The following is a 14,851-nucleotide window of genomic DNA, read 5'->3' as shown; positions in this document are numbered from 1 at the left end:
GGTGCCCGGCTCCTGTTTCCTGGGTGGTGCAGGGCAGTGTGGCTAGTCTGCCCGGCTCTGCTGGCAGGAGGGGTGTCCAGGCCTCATGGCACTGGCAAGGGCAGGGGGTGGTGGGACTGTGAGGGCATCTGTGAGCCCAAGCAAGACCCTATGGTGGGGCCAGCCAATGGGATCCACCCCTGACACGCTTGGTGGTGTGTCCCGGGCTACGGGCCACCCTTTGGGATGCAGTGACCACAGCAGCACAGGGCACGTAGTGTCCACAACTCATAACACCCATGCCAGCATGGCCAAGCCTGAGGGCCCCGCAGGGCTGAGGTGAGGAGGCAGCCCCTGATGGGCCTCCGGCTCCGCAGGAGCAGCCGGGCAGCTGACCCTGCCCACCACAGGCCTGCAGCACCCCAGCCTTGTGCTGCACTGTGGCTGGACAGCTGTCCTGGCAGCTGCTCCCCCTCCTGCATCCCTCGCCCTGGAAGTTGAGAGCCTTCTTGTGGGAGTTCAGATCCCCCTACCCTCATCACCTAAAACCATGTCAGGCTGCTCCCAGCTTCCTGTCCACTCTGGGAGAAGCTCATCACAAGGGCCAGTTCTCTGAGTCAGACCTTGGCGAGTGTACAAAAGGTGTGTTGGCCTGGTGGTCAGGCCACTGGCCGCACTGCAGTGGCCTGGGACCAGGCACCACCCATAGGGACCTCTCTGCAGCCCCAGTGCCCTTGGGGGTGTCCCGAAGCAAGGGAACAGGCCCCTGTTTATCCCCTTCTTTCTCGCAATTGCTATGACTGTCCTCGGACATTTCCAGAGTGGGCGCCAGAGTTTGTGTCTCTAGGGGATGGGGGCCGCCACTTCCAGACATTTCTTTGTGGTGTAGGCTCCAACTCCCGAGATTAAAGCAGCATGGGTGAGTGAGATCCGGAAGGTGCTGACCAGCCAGCTGCAGGCTTGCAGAGGTGAGAGGGCCCCAGACGCACAGGTGAGGTTCTGTAGCCTTTAGAGCCGAGGCCCTGGGTTCGCCCCTCACCACGGGGGTCTGTTTGTGTCCCTGCTGCAGAGGCCAGCCAGCACCGAGCACTGGAGCAGTCTCAGAGCCTGCCCCTGCCCGCACCGTCCAGCACGAGGTACGGGCTGTGCACACCCCCAATGCCACCGAACTGGGAAGAGTACCAAGTAGGGGTTTGCACACGCCACCAAGTTGGTGGGGCCACGCCACCAGAAGCTCCTCTTGGGGTCCCTGGGTTACTCTGGCCCAACACCCCTCCAGCCTTGTCCTCTGGGACCACATGGCGGTGGGTCAGCTTCAAGCACATGGCCCTACTGCCAGGCCAAGACCAGTCTGTCACCCGCTTGCTTTCTCTGGGAATCACTTCCTGTTACCACCACTGTGGCGTGCGCCCTCCCAGATAAACAGCCAATCAAGTGTCTGGGGATGGCAGCGCCTCAGGGGCGCAGTGCGCACGCCAGCCCCACGTGGCCTCAGCTTGCCTCTCTGTCCTTATTTTCCCTTTGTTATTTTATTCACTCACTTGGTTTTCTACACGTTACTTCTCCTGTTTCTTATATAAATCACATCTAATCACTCGTGGAGCAGGATCAGGATACCGTCTAAATAAACAGCCCATGGAAAAATAGTTTCAAGAGAAACTCAGCCCCCCAAAAGCCCATTTCCTACTTAATGGCAAGGAAGGTGGCACTTGTCCCCGCCTGGCTCTGTCCGAGTTCAGCCTGGAGGTGATGACCCACTCAGCAGCAGCGCATGGTGCTCCCGGGGCCAGAGGGGTGCTCGGCCCCTGCACCTCAGAGCCTCGGGAGGGCCTGAAAAACTGACCGGGCAACGTGCGGTTTCCTTTCCGACATGTCTGATGCCATCAGCCCCTCGAAAGGCAACACGAGAAACGTCAAAAAGTTGGAAGAAAGAAAAACGGATCCCCTAAGCCTGGAAGGATATGTGAGCTCAGCGTCGTTGCCAAAGCCTCCCGAAAAGGGGAAAGGTGGGTGTCTGCGTGGGCTGTACCGGGCGCTGCCTCAGGTGTCTGGGGTACGTCCGGGACAGTCTCTGTTAGGACAGAGCCCGGGGTCACGGTGCCTCGCCCGGAGAGCCCCTTGCTCATGGGCGGCGTGTGCTGTCCGGCACACCCACCCCAGGGAGGTGCCCCGGGGTGACCTGACGTGAGCCCCCCACGCCGTCCCTTTGTCCTCCTTTGTAGATGGCATGGTCACTAGCTCTGCCTCGGAAAGCTCTGCGCTTTCCACTGCAGGGCTTTGCTAACCTCAAAGGGCAAAAAGGTAAAGTGGAAACCCGTGCCCTGGGCATGTCTGCATCGTCATGTGGTGCTCACTTGTGCAGGTGGTCTTGGGGGGCCATCTGCCCCCTTCTCTGAGGCGGCCATCCGATCACTGCTCCTCTGCATCACTCTGTTGTGCTGAGCTGGAGTGTCTGTCACCCATGCAGCCTAAGTTCTTTTCGGGGGCTTTTCTTTGACAAGATGGACGTGAGCTTGCTCAGGAAGGCCCCTCGGGAACCGGAGTGTCACTGGCTCGTTGGTCCCGCTCCTCCCGTGACGCCCTCCTGGTTTCCTGCCTTTCTGCTCCATCTCGTGGGTGCTGACCTTTCCTGCTGGCGCTAGAATGGTGGCGTCCGCTGTCAGCCAGGCGCTGGCTAACGCGTAGGGCACAGAGTCCCTGTGGTGGTGAGCTCTACACGCAGACCAGTGCTGCTTGCAGGGAACTACGCGGGAGGGAAGTATGGCGAGGTGGCACACCAAACACACCTGCCGTGCCAGGCGGGTTGTTAGAGGACCCTGCCCGGTGCTCACAGCCAGAGTTGCCCAAGGTTCTTTCACTGGTCCAGACAAATGGAGGGGTTACGGTTTTCTTCCAGTTTCTAAAATGCTTTTAAGTTGGCCTCAAACTAAAAAAGAAAAAAAAAGGAAGGACCAATTCTGACCATATGTTTTGCTAAATATGGCAAGTATTCAATCTGCATATATTTTTGCAAAGCTAAGAAACGGTGCATAGAGGCGGCCCCTGAAAACCGCACCAGCTGCCAGCCAGCTGTGCTCGGGTCTCCCTCCTGGGCCTCCCCTGCCGGCTGAGCTGCGCTCACAGGAAGTGTTCTGAGCCGGTGGAAACCAGCCCCGTGGACGTCTGCGTCCGTCCCAGCGTGAACGGCCGCTCCCCGCCTCCTGGGCGCTCTGCCGCGGCTCCTCACTCTCTCTCCTGTCATGTCTTTGCCTCTTCCTCCTTCTGCAGCTTCTCCTACCAGTCCTGACAAAAAAGCTAAGCGACACGAAGTAAAGAGCGATCCTACACCTCTTGGTTTACGAGGTAGTGTGGCTCGACCTTCTGGACATAGCCGTTTTCCTGTCCGGTTAGGGGTGCTGTCTGTCTGCCATTACTGCCGTCTAAGATGCAAAGCGAAACAGGTCTCTGCTCGCCAGGAGTGAAGTGGCTGCTTTGCTCAGAAGCATGATGCTGTGGCCAGGATGCTGGGAGGGCGTCCTGCTTCTCGGTGACCCCACACCAGATCCGCCGGCACCCACTGAGCTACCTGCTGGCGTGCAGGCAGGGCAGGGTCGGGCTTCCGCACTCTGGCTGTGCTGGCTGCGCCGGCTGCAGGGCACCCTGAGCGTGGGCCATGCCGCACAAGCCCCTCCCTGGCCTTCCCACTTTGTCCCGACACTTCCTGCTGGAAGCACAGGACAGGGCGGCCACCAGGATCCCGTCGGCCTCACCTGATGGGGGCAGCAACAGTCGTACAGACAGACAGGGCCCGCTCCTGCTTGCCCCCCACACTCCCAGCGCAGAGCCCTCCGCTGGGGAGACCCGGATTCCTGCGGCCCAAGTGAGCGTCTCAGGTTCACAGAAAGGATTTCACTCCCCAAATCTTCCTGATTTTCCATCAGTTGTGAAGGTTTCCAAGGGATGTATGCCGAACCAGCGTCCCAACACCCCCACCCCAAGACCATTCCGGGGTCACCCATGGCCTCTCTGGCCTCCAACAGCCTGCACCCCAGGACCCAGGCCGTAGCCGTCCTGCTGCCCCAGAGCACCACAGCTCAGAGGCCAGGGCCTGCCCGCCCTGCCCCTGTTCACAGGCAAGGAAGCCGGCAGAGGCTGCGAGTCCCCAGGCCTTGGGGACGGGCGGCATCTCCCCATGGACAGCCTCTCGGGAGGGGCTTTTCTCCCCACCGCACATTGGCTACCCAAGGCATGTCCCCCCTCCGTGGCCTGGGAAACTGGAGTGGGAAGCAGCCAGCGGACCCGAGCCTGGCCACAGCGGCTCAAATCTGGCCAGGCGCCTCTTAGCCGGGTTGTCTCCTCACCTCTAAGATGACTGTGAGACCACCTTGTGAAGCAGCGATGGGCGCGCCCTGGGCACAGCACCTGGCACTGCCAGGGCCGCATCCCCTCTCTTCCCCCGCCATCCCGGGTCTCCAGGCAGGTGTCTTGCAGACGCCTAGTGCCCCCTTCCTGAAAAGTTCGCCAGTGCTGTTACTCAGCAACATCAGGGGCTATTTTACAAGGGCGGGTGCAGGACGCCCACGCAGCCCCTGTGCGCCCCCTAGATCGAGGGACGCCGCCCCGATGTGTGGCATTCATGCTGCCTGGCACGGGGTTCCTGGGTGCGGTCGCCGTGTCTGCTCTCCGCCCGGCGCCAGCTGCTCTGCAGGGCCCCCGCCGGTGCTGGTGCAGAGGGTCCCCCGGCCCCACGCGGGGAAGCGACCACCACGGCGCCGGACCCGAAAACCCCCTTCTGCCTAGGCGGCGAGCTTCCCACCCAGACGTGGCTGCGGAGCCGCCGGGAGGCCTGTCCCCCTCCGCCTGACCCCTTCCACCTGACCCCTGCCTCGGACACGCTGGGCCCTGTTCCCCGGAAGGCCTTGCGCGGCACTGGCTGCAGGGAGAGCCCTTGCGGGGTGGTCGGGGGCCCTTTGCCCCCCGCGGTAGGGTACCCCCTGCCCTGGAGCCCTGGGGGCACGGCCCCGGCCTCCCCGCCTCTGTGGCATCGAGGACTGGGGCAGGCATGTGTCCTCTGCCGGCTGGCGGCAGCTCCGGTCCCGGCTGCTCCTCCGGGGGAAAGCGTGCTCCCGCCACCCCAAGTACGACCTGGGACTGGGCCTGCCTCTTGGGTCCCAGCACCACTGTCCCCTCGTTGAAATGCCGGTTAATGGTATGACGGCTGTGCTCTGACGCGGAACACGGCCCTGGCGGCTACACCACTGCTGTCGTGTATTGTGCTTGTTCAGAAGAAGGAATTCTCCATCTCCCACCTCCCCAGCACTTAACTCGCATTGTCCCCCCACAATGGGAGACTGTCGCTACTTGGAGATGCCCCCTAGTGAGGAATGTGCACGTCTTAGGAAGCAGGGCCAGCCCATCAGGCTGGAACCCCGGCTCCCAGAAGGTCGAGGGGCATGATCGGTGTCAGTGTGGCATCAGCGGCCTTGAGGTCGGGCTTCTCACCTCGCAGCCCTAGGGCACCCTCGACAAGTCACCACTGTGTGCGGCCATGTGCCTTGCCCTCTGCTGGGTGTTGAAGGTCACCAGCACTAACTGGAAGTGCCTTTCCTTTGACGGTGTTTGCTCAGCACAGATGGGTGGTGATGTCTTCTGCTAGTTGTCCCTCGGGGTCTCCCGAAGCTCCAGGGCCTGTGGACCTACAGGGAGGGTCTGGAAAGTCGTTTCTGGGTCTGGTTAGCCTGAGGATGGAAGCAGGTACTGGGGACCCAGCTCCCCGGGCTGTTCACACAGCTGAAGCACATGTGTGGGCGTTTCGGAAGCCTGCAGACTGTGGTGCTGTCTAACCAGCTCCTGGGAGGCGGGCAGGCCCTGCCGGGCAGCACGTTTCCAGGGTCGCAGACACTGTGGACACCTTTGGGCAGGCGTGTTGTTCAGGCTGGTCTCACTAGGGCCTGTTCTCCTCAGGATGGAGCAGAGCCTCTCACCCCTTGGAGGCCCCAGTGGACAACGACGGCTGGTCAAGTGCTGAGGAGCCGATCAATTCCTCGGACGCAGAGGAAGAAGGCAGAGTCGGCCCCTGGAAGCTGGTAACCTTGGCTACCCAGGGCAGTCATCGGGCACCATGGGGCCCGGGAGGGGAGCTGCAAGCAGCTGTGCCCACCCACCTCCCCACCGGCTTGCTGTCAGCCCCCACACAGTAGGGCTCTCCTTAGCAGGAACAAGGCGCAGCCTGATTTGCCCTCGGACAAGTAGACTGTCAGGAGCCCTCTATAGCTCTGTGTGCACTTCTATCTCACTCTTGAGGAGAAGTGACGTTTAAAGTGTGGGTTTGCATTCTGAGCAAGGCCCAGTCTTAACATGAGCAGCAATGGGAAGCTCTTTGCATGTTAAATCAGTAGAGTCAGAATCATACTACATAGTGGGTGCTGCCCTGGTGCTGGTGAACAGGCACTCAGAGGCGGAGGCAGATGCAGGGAAGTAGGTGATGGGTGGTCAGGCCAGCCTTTCTGGAGGAGGCCCGAGGGTGAGCAGTGCCAGGTGTGGGGGCACGGAGGGGCTACAGGCCTGGGGGGAGACTGAGGCTGTGGGCAGTGGCACACGGGCAGGCCCTGGTGGAGGCTGGACTCTCGGCGTGGCAGGTGATGTGACCTTGGGTGTTCAGGGCCCACCATCCCAGGAGGCATGGCTGCTGTGTGAGGACAAAGGGCTCTCACCCCCGTCTCCAGCCTCCAGACCCTGCAGCCCTGCATCCTATCCTGCATCTTTGCCACACTGCATCGTGAGTGGTTGTGTTGCCGAGCCAGGCTGAGGTCCCCCGCACTCCATACCTGCTCCCTCTTCTCGGGCCAGCATTCATGACAGCTCCGTCCACTGGCGAGCTGAGCATCTCTCACCTGCCAGGCACTGTCTAGGAACTGAGGACAAAGCAGACAAAACAGAGGGGGCCCTCCCTTTGCCCAGGGAGGCAAACACTAGTAAAATACACCGCATGTCGGGTCTCAGCCGCCAGGCCAGGGAGGGGAGAGCATTGCGGCAAGAGTGAGTGGCAGGTGCAGGCCCTGCACCACCGAGGACTGTTTGCGGTGTCTGCGCCCAGCAAGAGCTTGGTGTGACCGGAGCAGAGGCCAGCGAGCGAGGCCAAGCCCCCAGAAGGCCTTCTTTGGGTTGGTGAGGTTTGGTAGCCTGCCCGTAGTGTGAGACCCGCTTGCCTGCACGAGGAACCCCTCCCAGGTTGGTTAGTGGTCGCCAGAGGCCCCAGCGTGGCAGCCCCGACAAAGCGCATATCCTTTCTCTTGTCACTGGACATGGGAAGCCCACTCTGTGGGGCTTGGGCTGCTGGCAGACAGCACCGCAGTGCCCCAGGGGCCTAGGGCAGTGGACTCTTTGTGAGCCTGTGCTCTGTGCCCTCCTGACCAGGCTCCAGGCAAGTACACTGCCGTGGTGGACCACGACAAGGGAGGCCCCAGCATGCTGGCTGTGAGAAGTGGGGACGTGGTGGAGGTGGTCCAGGAGGGCGACGAGGGCCTTTGGTAAGCCACCCATGGGGTGCCCGTGCCCACAGCCTGCCAGAGCATCAGCCAGAGCCCTGCTGACTGCCCCTTACAGGTACGTCAGGAACCTGACCTCCAGCCAGGAGAGCTGGGTGCCAGCCGGCAGCCTGTCTGCGCTCCTCGGCAAGTCCAGCTCGGCCCAGTGCCTGAGCAGCTCAGGTAAGGCACCCGCTGTGCACTGGCCACCCCTGGCCCCCGGCCTTCATGGCTGCGAACCTCCTTAGAAGCAGGGCCTGAGTGTGGCACCCAGCCCCAGCCGCAGCGTTCTCGCCTGGTCTTCCCACAGACTCCAGCACAGGGTCGGCCCTGCTGAGCAACTCCTCCAGCTGCAGCGAGAGCTGCGGGGGCCCCCTCTCCGATCTGCAGGGGTAGCACCAGCCCTGGGGGCACAAGAGCCACCTGCGAGCCTCTTAAGTTTTCCTTTGCTTGGGCTTGCTTAGTTTGGTGAGGGGACCGTGCTCTAGACACCGGGAAAAGGAAGACCCTGACAAGAACCGAATGCAGAGCCACCTGCTACCCACGGAACCTGGTGCTGCAGGACGTGGGGGCATCTAGATGAAGGTTCCAGAAGATTCTGCCCTCCAGCCTCCATGCCAGGACCCCTCGCCAGGGTGCAGAGCTGGTTCTCCAGGAAGACCATGGCACACTGAGCGGCCTAAGAAAATCAGACGGGGTCGGGGCCTGTGCAGACAAGCGACAAGGCAGGGCCGCCCTCTGGCCTCTGCCGGTGCCTGGGGCACCCCCCACGCTTGGCTCTGGGTCCCAACGTTTCTGGTCCGGTGCTTACTGCACACTGTGGAGCTGTGCCCAAAAGAAGTGACCGATTCACTGACCCAACAGCTGGGGGAGATTTTACCTTTACCAGGTTTTTTTTTAAGCAAGGATTGATTCCATGGCCATTTTTGTGATACTTCGGCCTCTAATCTTTACCAAGAATCACTGTGTTTACATGAAATGACGATTTGATACTGTATTTGATACAAAACTATTTTTTGTTACTGGGGTTTACACAGCAGCATGTGTTTCTACCACCGGCTGATTTGCAGGATTCTCAGGTGGACATCGACGGCACTTTTCAAAGCCCACCTGATCACAGGTGAAGGAAAACACCACCCTGCAAATAGCAGCAGCGTTTCCACAGACAAAAGCAGTGAGAAGCCAAGGAGATTCCTTTACCTGTGTAGATGAATTCTCAAAAGAAAATTTAAACTATAATTTAAAATACTAACTTTCTTTCCTACAAAAAAGAGAGAACTCAATTTTTTTTAACTAGTTTCAAATTAGGATATTTTTATTGTTTTTAAAGAATAAGTAAGAATGCAGTGGGGCCGGGCGTCATGTGAACCGGCGCTGTCCCCCACGCTCATGGAAACCTGAGCGAGCTGCCCCTCTGCCCCCCACGCTGCCGCCGCCCACTCACTGAGTGACTCGCCGGCGTGTGCTGTGTATGATCACCCCGAGTGCAGAGCTTATTTTATTCCAATCAAAACAGAACTGGAAAGAAGACTCTTGTTTTACCTTCCATGTGTGTTTCAGATTCTGTTATTTGGGAACTCTGTATCTGGTGTGGCAGATACTTTTACATGTATGTATATATGTCAGCGTGTGTACATATGTATCCAATGTGAGGGATTATTTATAGTCTCCATGCTGCTGGAAATGTGTCACTTTACAGCCCTCCGTGAGTCCCCACCTGCTGCGGCCCGAGGCCAGCAGGCTTCCTCCCTCCCGCCACGTGCAAGGCCATTGCTAGCCAGGTCTCTTGGAGTTTGTCAATAAAACAGAGAACGTGTAAGACTCGGCAGCCTTCGCTCTGACGTGTAAGTTATTTGAAAATGGTGTGTCTCATAGTTAATGTAGCAATTGTTCAGCCACCATTCCTGCCACCTCAACCTGGGATTGCCCACCATTTTTTGTGATTTCTTCCTCATAAAGGCACTTTAAAACTTCATGCATTGAAAAATCCAAGTTCTTCATTCTATGACGGAGTCTGAATAAACATCAGCAGCTCTTGCTGTCTGCCTCCACCCATAAAAAGCACAGAAAGCCTCACGTCTTCAGTTCCCCAGCCCTGCAGGGTCCTATTTTGCTCACCTGTGTACACTATGGCAAGCACACATGAAAACAGAAATGAGGCAGGCAGTAAGCATAACCTAGAGGATGTTCATACGCTTTATTTTGTCAGAAAGTGAAGATAAAGTAGCAAACTTACGTGCGACGTAAAGGTAGCCAAAGAAATGTAAAATCACCATGTCAGGATGAAAATACAGCTGATAACTTCTAAACCGGAAAAGCAGAGAAAAAGGAGAGAAAGGTTGTGGCTCCAGTAAGAGAAGGTAGGGGTGTGGGAGGGGAAGCCTGACCAGCAGAAGGCAGAATGTGACGAAAAGGCTGGTCCACATGTTTCTCAGTCGTCACGAATGTAACCATGTCACACTGACCGGCCGAAAGAATATCAAACCAGATGTAACAAATAACTGCTCAAAGAACCCATAAAGCAAATTATACAAAAGTTGAAAATAAAAGAAAGAAAAATAATCTAACAAACACTGACTGAAAGGAAGCTGGGACAGGAATATCAATGACACAAAATGGGATGTAGGACAGCCGATAGCATGACAGGACTCTGCCAGGGACCCACAGGCCTCCAACAAGTGTGAGCAGAGAGCAGCGGGCATGGGTGGGATTTTAATTATCTCATAGAAATTGATACCCACTTGTCCCTAAAAATATGCATCATTTCCCAACACACATGGAACATAGATATTTACAAAAAAAAATTAAAAAGTTACTTGGAAATTTGAAAGTATATTTCTTTTCTTTTTCTTTTTTTGATTTGGTATCATTAATCAACAATTACATGAGGAACATTATGTTTACTAGACTCCCCACATCACCAAGTCCCCCCCACAAACCCCATTACAGTCACTGTCCATCAGCGTAGTAAGATGCTGTAGACTCACTACTTGTCATCTCTGTGTTCCACAGCCCTTCCCATGCCCCCCCCACATTATACCTGCTAATCGTAATGCCCCCTTTCTTTCCCCCTCCCTTATCCCTCCCTTCCCACCCATCCTCCCCAGTCCCTTTCCCTTTGGTAACTGTTAGTCCATTCTTGGGTTCTGTGAGTCTGCTGCTGTTTTGTTCCTTCAGTTTTTTCTTTGCTCTTATACTCCACAGATGAGTGAAATCATTTGGTACTTGTCTTTCTCCACCTGGTTTATTTCACTGAGCGTAATACCCTCTAGCTCCATCCATGTGGTTGCAAATGGTAGGATCTGTTTTTTTCTTATGGCTGAATAATATTCCATAGTGTGTATGTACCACATCTTCTTTATCCATTCATCTACTGATGGACACTTAGGTTGCTTCCATTTCTTGGCTATTGTAAATAGTGCTGCGATAAACATAGGGGTGCATCTGTCTCTTTCAAACTGGGCTGCTGCATTCTTAGGGTAAATTCCTGGAAATGGGATTCCTGGGTCAAATGGTATTTCTATTTTTAGTTTTTTGAGGAACCTCCATACTGCTTTCCACAATGGTGGAACTAATTTGCATTCCCACCAGCAGTGTAGGAGGGTTCCCCTTTCTCCACAACCTCGCCAACATTTGTTGTTGTTTGTCTTTTGGGTGGTGGTGATCCTTACTGGTGTGAGGTGATACCTCATTGTGGTTTTAATTTGCCTTTCTTGGACGATTAGCGATGTGGAGCATCTTTTCATGTGCCTGTTGGCCATCTGAATTTCTTCTTTGGAGAAGTGTCTGTTCAGATCCTGTGCCCATTTTTTAATTGGATTATTTGCTTTTTGTTTGTTGAGGTGCATGAACTCTTTATATATTTTGGATGTCAAGCCTTTATCGGATCTGTCATTTACAAATATATTCTCCCATACTGTAGGGTACCTTTTTGTTCTACTGGTGGTGTCCTTTGCTGTACAGAAGCTTTTTAGTTTCATACAGTCCCACTTGTTCATTTTTGCTTTTGTTTCCCTTGCCCAGGGAGATATGTTCATGCAAAAGTTGCTCATGTTTATGTCCAAGAGATTTTTGCCTATGTTTTTTTCTAAGAGTTTTATAGTTTCATGACTTACATCCATTTCAAATATGCTTTTGTATATGGCGTTAGACAATAATCCAGTTTCATTCTAACTGTGAAAGTGTATTTCTAATGCATGAATTAGAAAGGGAATGTCCTTGGGAATTTAGATATGTTTAGGACTGGACAGAAGTATGCAGACCAGAGCTCAATGGTGCTTCTAAAGCATAGCTTAGATTGATAGTTACAGCCTAGCTGCGTTTAACTTTTTCTATGACAAAAGAAACGAGTTAAACATTTAAAGAAACTGAAAAGTAAGACCAGTATAACCCAAAGAAAGGAACTAGTACAATTGAGAGAAGAAAATACGAAAATCAAAGTATATCTGTGTTGCCCATGTTGTGCCAATGCCCAGCCAGGGCTGAGGGCCTCTGACCTGGAATCCCCCCACTTCTGGGGGAATGGTTCAGGGTGGTGTGCCATCCACCTCTCCACCGGAGGGGTCAGATGCGAGTCAGCCGTGAGCCGTACCCCAGATGGGGCAGCCAATTCAAAGCCTGAGGTTCCCAGGAGAGTTCAGAGATGTTGTCCAGGGGTGAGGGGGTTTCAGCTGGGCTTGGAAGGCTGCAACCAGGGAAAAACGTTTCCCGTCTGTGCCTGTTGGGGCCTCTGCCTGATGAACACAGGTCAGCAAATAAACAACAGGAGGTCAGGAGGCAGTCTGTGCCAGGGAGCCAATAAATGAGGCCCGGGCCACCTTGAGGAGGGCTCTGGGTGGGGCCTAGGTGAAGGAAGGGTGCGCTGCCCTCCCGCCATGGGGTAGCAGGATGGGCACCATGCAAAGGCCCTGTGGTGGGAGCAGCGAGCCGAGGGGAGTGGTGGGAGCCTGCAGGCAGGATGAGACGCTGGGCTTCATGCCCTGTGCCACGCAAACACTGCAGTTTCACAATCAGCCCCATGTACCAGGTCATTTGAGATCCTCACAACACTGGAGACAGGAGGGTCAGGCTGAGTGCTGGGATCCAGGCCCAAAGGGCTGCACGACCCGTTCACTCACACCCTGGGGCAGGCCATACTGCCCGGCAGGGCCCAAGGGTAACGGGAGAGGCTCCCCGCCAAGGGGCAGCCCTGCAGAGACTGCGGTCAGTGGAAGGTGTGGTAGCTGGATCATGGTCATGACGTGGGTGAGGACCCACAGAACTGTACGCCAGAGGAGTGCATTTCACACTAGAGAGGACAGTGTCAACAAATGTGGAGGGGCTGGAGCAGGGCCCCAGGGTCCTGACGGGCGTTGCCGCAGCAAGGGGGCTGTGCCAGCAGCACCTGCTGGTGAGGGTGATAGCTCCACAGCCAGCCTTTCCCACTGGCCACATCGGCTTGCCGGTTTGCTCTCTGCTTTCCCAAGAGCTCCCCTGCCCTGACCTGTGGCCCTCAGAGAGCAGATGTGAGCAGCAAAGGGGTATGGGCAGAGCAAGGCTGCCTGCCTCCCCAGGAGCCCAGGGTCCTGCTGGAGCCCCTCCCACCGCAGCCCCATGGGGCTGTGGCCCCCAGGCTAAGATGGGAAACTGGGTGCTGTCGCCAGGGTCAGCCCTCACTGGATGCCCCCACTTGATGCCAGGCCAGCGTCAGCATGGACTGAAGAGATGGGCCTGTGGCCCCCGCCACTCCCTGGCAGCCCGCCTGCACCACAGGGCTGCATGAGGACATCCCCCTGTCCGCTCTCCACCAGGCTGCCTGTGCATCTTTCTCCTCAGTCCCTCTTGTCATGGGGTCCTAGTGCAGGATTGTGGCGGGCTGTGCCTATAGCTGTGCTCGGCCATCCCACTGAGAAGGCCACTTGGGAGAATTGGCAGGAATGTCCAAAAAGCCACGTCCCCTGCTGGGCTGCAGTGTCCCCCTACCTGCCTGGGGCCTCATCGCCCTTGGGCTTGAGGGCTTCTGTCTGGCGCGTTTGTTTCCTGACTTCCCGCTGGCGCTCTGTTGTCTAGCCTGGGAACCCTGTGTCATTGCGGCGCCTTGAGAATCTGAGAGGGTGCACCACTGTCCTCATGGCCGGGCCTTGTCACTCTCGGGACACACCTGGTGCTGCCCTGAGAACAGACCCAGCCCCACCTCTGTTCAAGGGGGGCCGTGGGCACCAGGCCAAGAGTGTCCCCCAGGATTCACATCCGCACAGAGCCCCAGAGAGTGGCCTGGCTGGGAGATAGGGTTGCTGCAGGTGTGACTGGTTAGGACGAGGTCCACTGTGGAGCGGGGTGGCCCTCGTTCAATTGCTGGCATCCCTACAAGGGGAGGGCGACTGGGGCACACACGCAGGGGGAAGGCCACGTGCCCGCTGAGGCAGAGATTGGGGCGCCACATCTGCAAGGCCCCGGGAGGTGGAGGCCACGCTCAGAGGGAGCATGGCCCCACGAGGGAGGGCACGGGAGCCCGTGACGATGCCACGCCCAGTCTGAGAGGACAAGCTGGCGAGCATGGCCTGTGCGGCGGGCAGCACCTGCTGGCGGGACAGGGGCACCTTGCGGAGCCGTGGGACCGGCTGCACCGTCACTGGCTCTGTGGAGGTGTCAGCCCCGAGCAGGAACCGAGGCTGGGTTCCCAGCGCTTCCTGCCCTGGCTCCAGAGCCGCTACACTGGCGGCCTACCCGGGAGGGCCACCAGGTGGTGGAGTCCCTCAGCTGGGAATAAATTCCGTATAATTGGGTTCCTGAACAGCTAAATAGTTACTGATAGTAAGTAACAGAGTCCAGGGGTGATCAATATGAGTCCCCTAAGGACTAATTCTTCATTTGAGAACAGTTGGATCAGAAGGGAAGTGAACAGAGCTGGGGCCCCAGGCCCTCCACTCCAGGGAAGGACGTGACGTCCTGAGGGCCGTGCCAAGCCCTGGAGACTTGCCAGGCAACTGACCTCCCACAGGCCCTGGGCAGCTGTCTCCCCAGCTTGTCACCTGGGCCCAGGAGGGCATGGAGGGATAAAACCTGGCCTGCAGGGCATGGGGGTGCCACCTGCAGGTGAAAAGAGTGGGGGGCCCAGCCTGGGCAGACACCCCTCTTCCTGGTGCCTCTCTGCCAGGCTCTGAGTCTCCCATGAGACGCCAGGCCTCCCAGGAAAGTTGGAGGCCTTTGAAATACAGTCACACCCAAAATATGCTTTCCTCTGCCCTGTATTCTTATGGGGGGTGTGGCTCTCCCCCTGCGGTTTGATTGCTGCCAACATGCAGGCGTAAGTCCCGACTGAGGGCCTCAAAGTTCTGACTTTTGCTCTCGAGGTACATGTGCCAGATGCGCCTCCTGACCCAGCCGTG

General features: G+C 57.0%; 1 protein-coding gene across 14 annotated transcripts in view; it reads left to right on the top strand.

Annotated features, from left to right (window-relative positions):
* Positions 1 to 9,312, top strand: part of MCF2L (MCF.2 cell line derived transforming sequence like) — an 89,046-nt gene extending 79,734 nt beyond the window's left edge. For 9 of the 14 annotated variants that reach the window (XM_073212341.1, XM_073212335.1, XM_073212334.1 and 6 more), the window contains 8 exons: positions 869 to 947; positions 1,049 to 1,115; positions 1,867 to 1,985; positions 3,247 to 3,321; positions 5,923 to 6,044; positions 7,375 to 7,487; positions 7,564 to 7,667; positions 7,795 to 9,312. In XM_073212341.1, coding sequence (XP_073068442.1) covers positions 869 to 947; positions 1,049 to 1,115; positions 1,867 to 1,985; positions 3,247 to 3,321; positions 5,923 to 6,044; positions 7,375 to 7,487; positions 7,564 to 7,667; positions 7,795 to 7,880 — 765 coding nt within the window. In that variant the 3' untranslated portion in view covers positions 7,881 to 9,312. The remainder of the gene's footprint in view (positions 1 to 868; positions 948 to 1,048; positions 1,116 to 1,866; positions 1,986 to 3,246; positions 3,322 to 5,922; positions 6,045 to 7,374; positions 7,488 to 7,563; positions 7,668 to 7,794) is intronic. The other 5 variants (XM_073212336.1, XM_073212330.1, XM_073212331.1 and 2 more) reach the window with 4 other exon arrangements.
* Positions 9,313 to 14,851: the final 5,539 nt, after the last annotated feature.

This window comes from Manis javanica, chromosome 9, assembly GCF_040802235.1.
Source record: "Manis javanica isolate MJ-LG chromosome 9, MJ_LKY, whole genome shotgun sequence".
NCBI classification, from domain to species: domain Eukaryota; kingdom Metazoa; phylum Chordata; class Mammalia; order Pholidota; family Manidae; genus Manis; species Manis javanica.
Note: the sequence above shows the minus strand (reverse complement) of the source record. Positions and strands in the feature narration are given on the sequence as shown.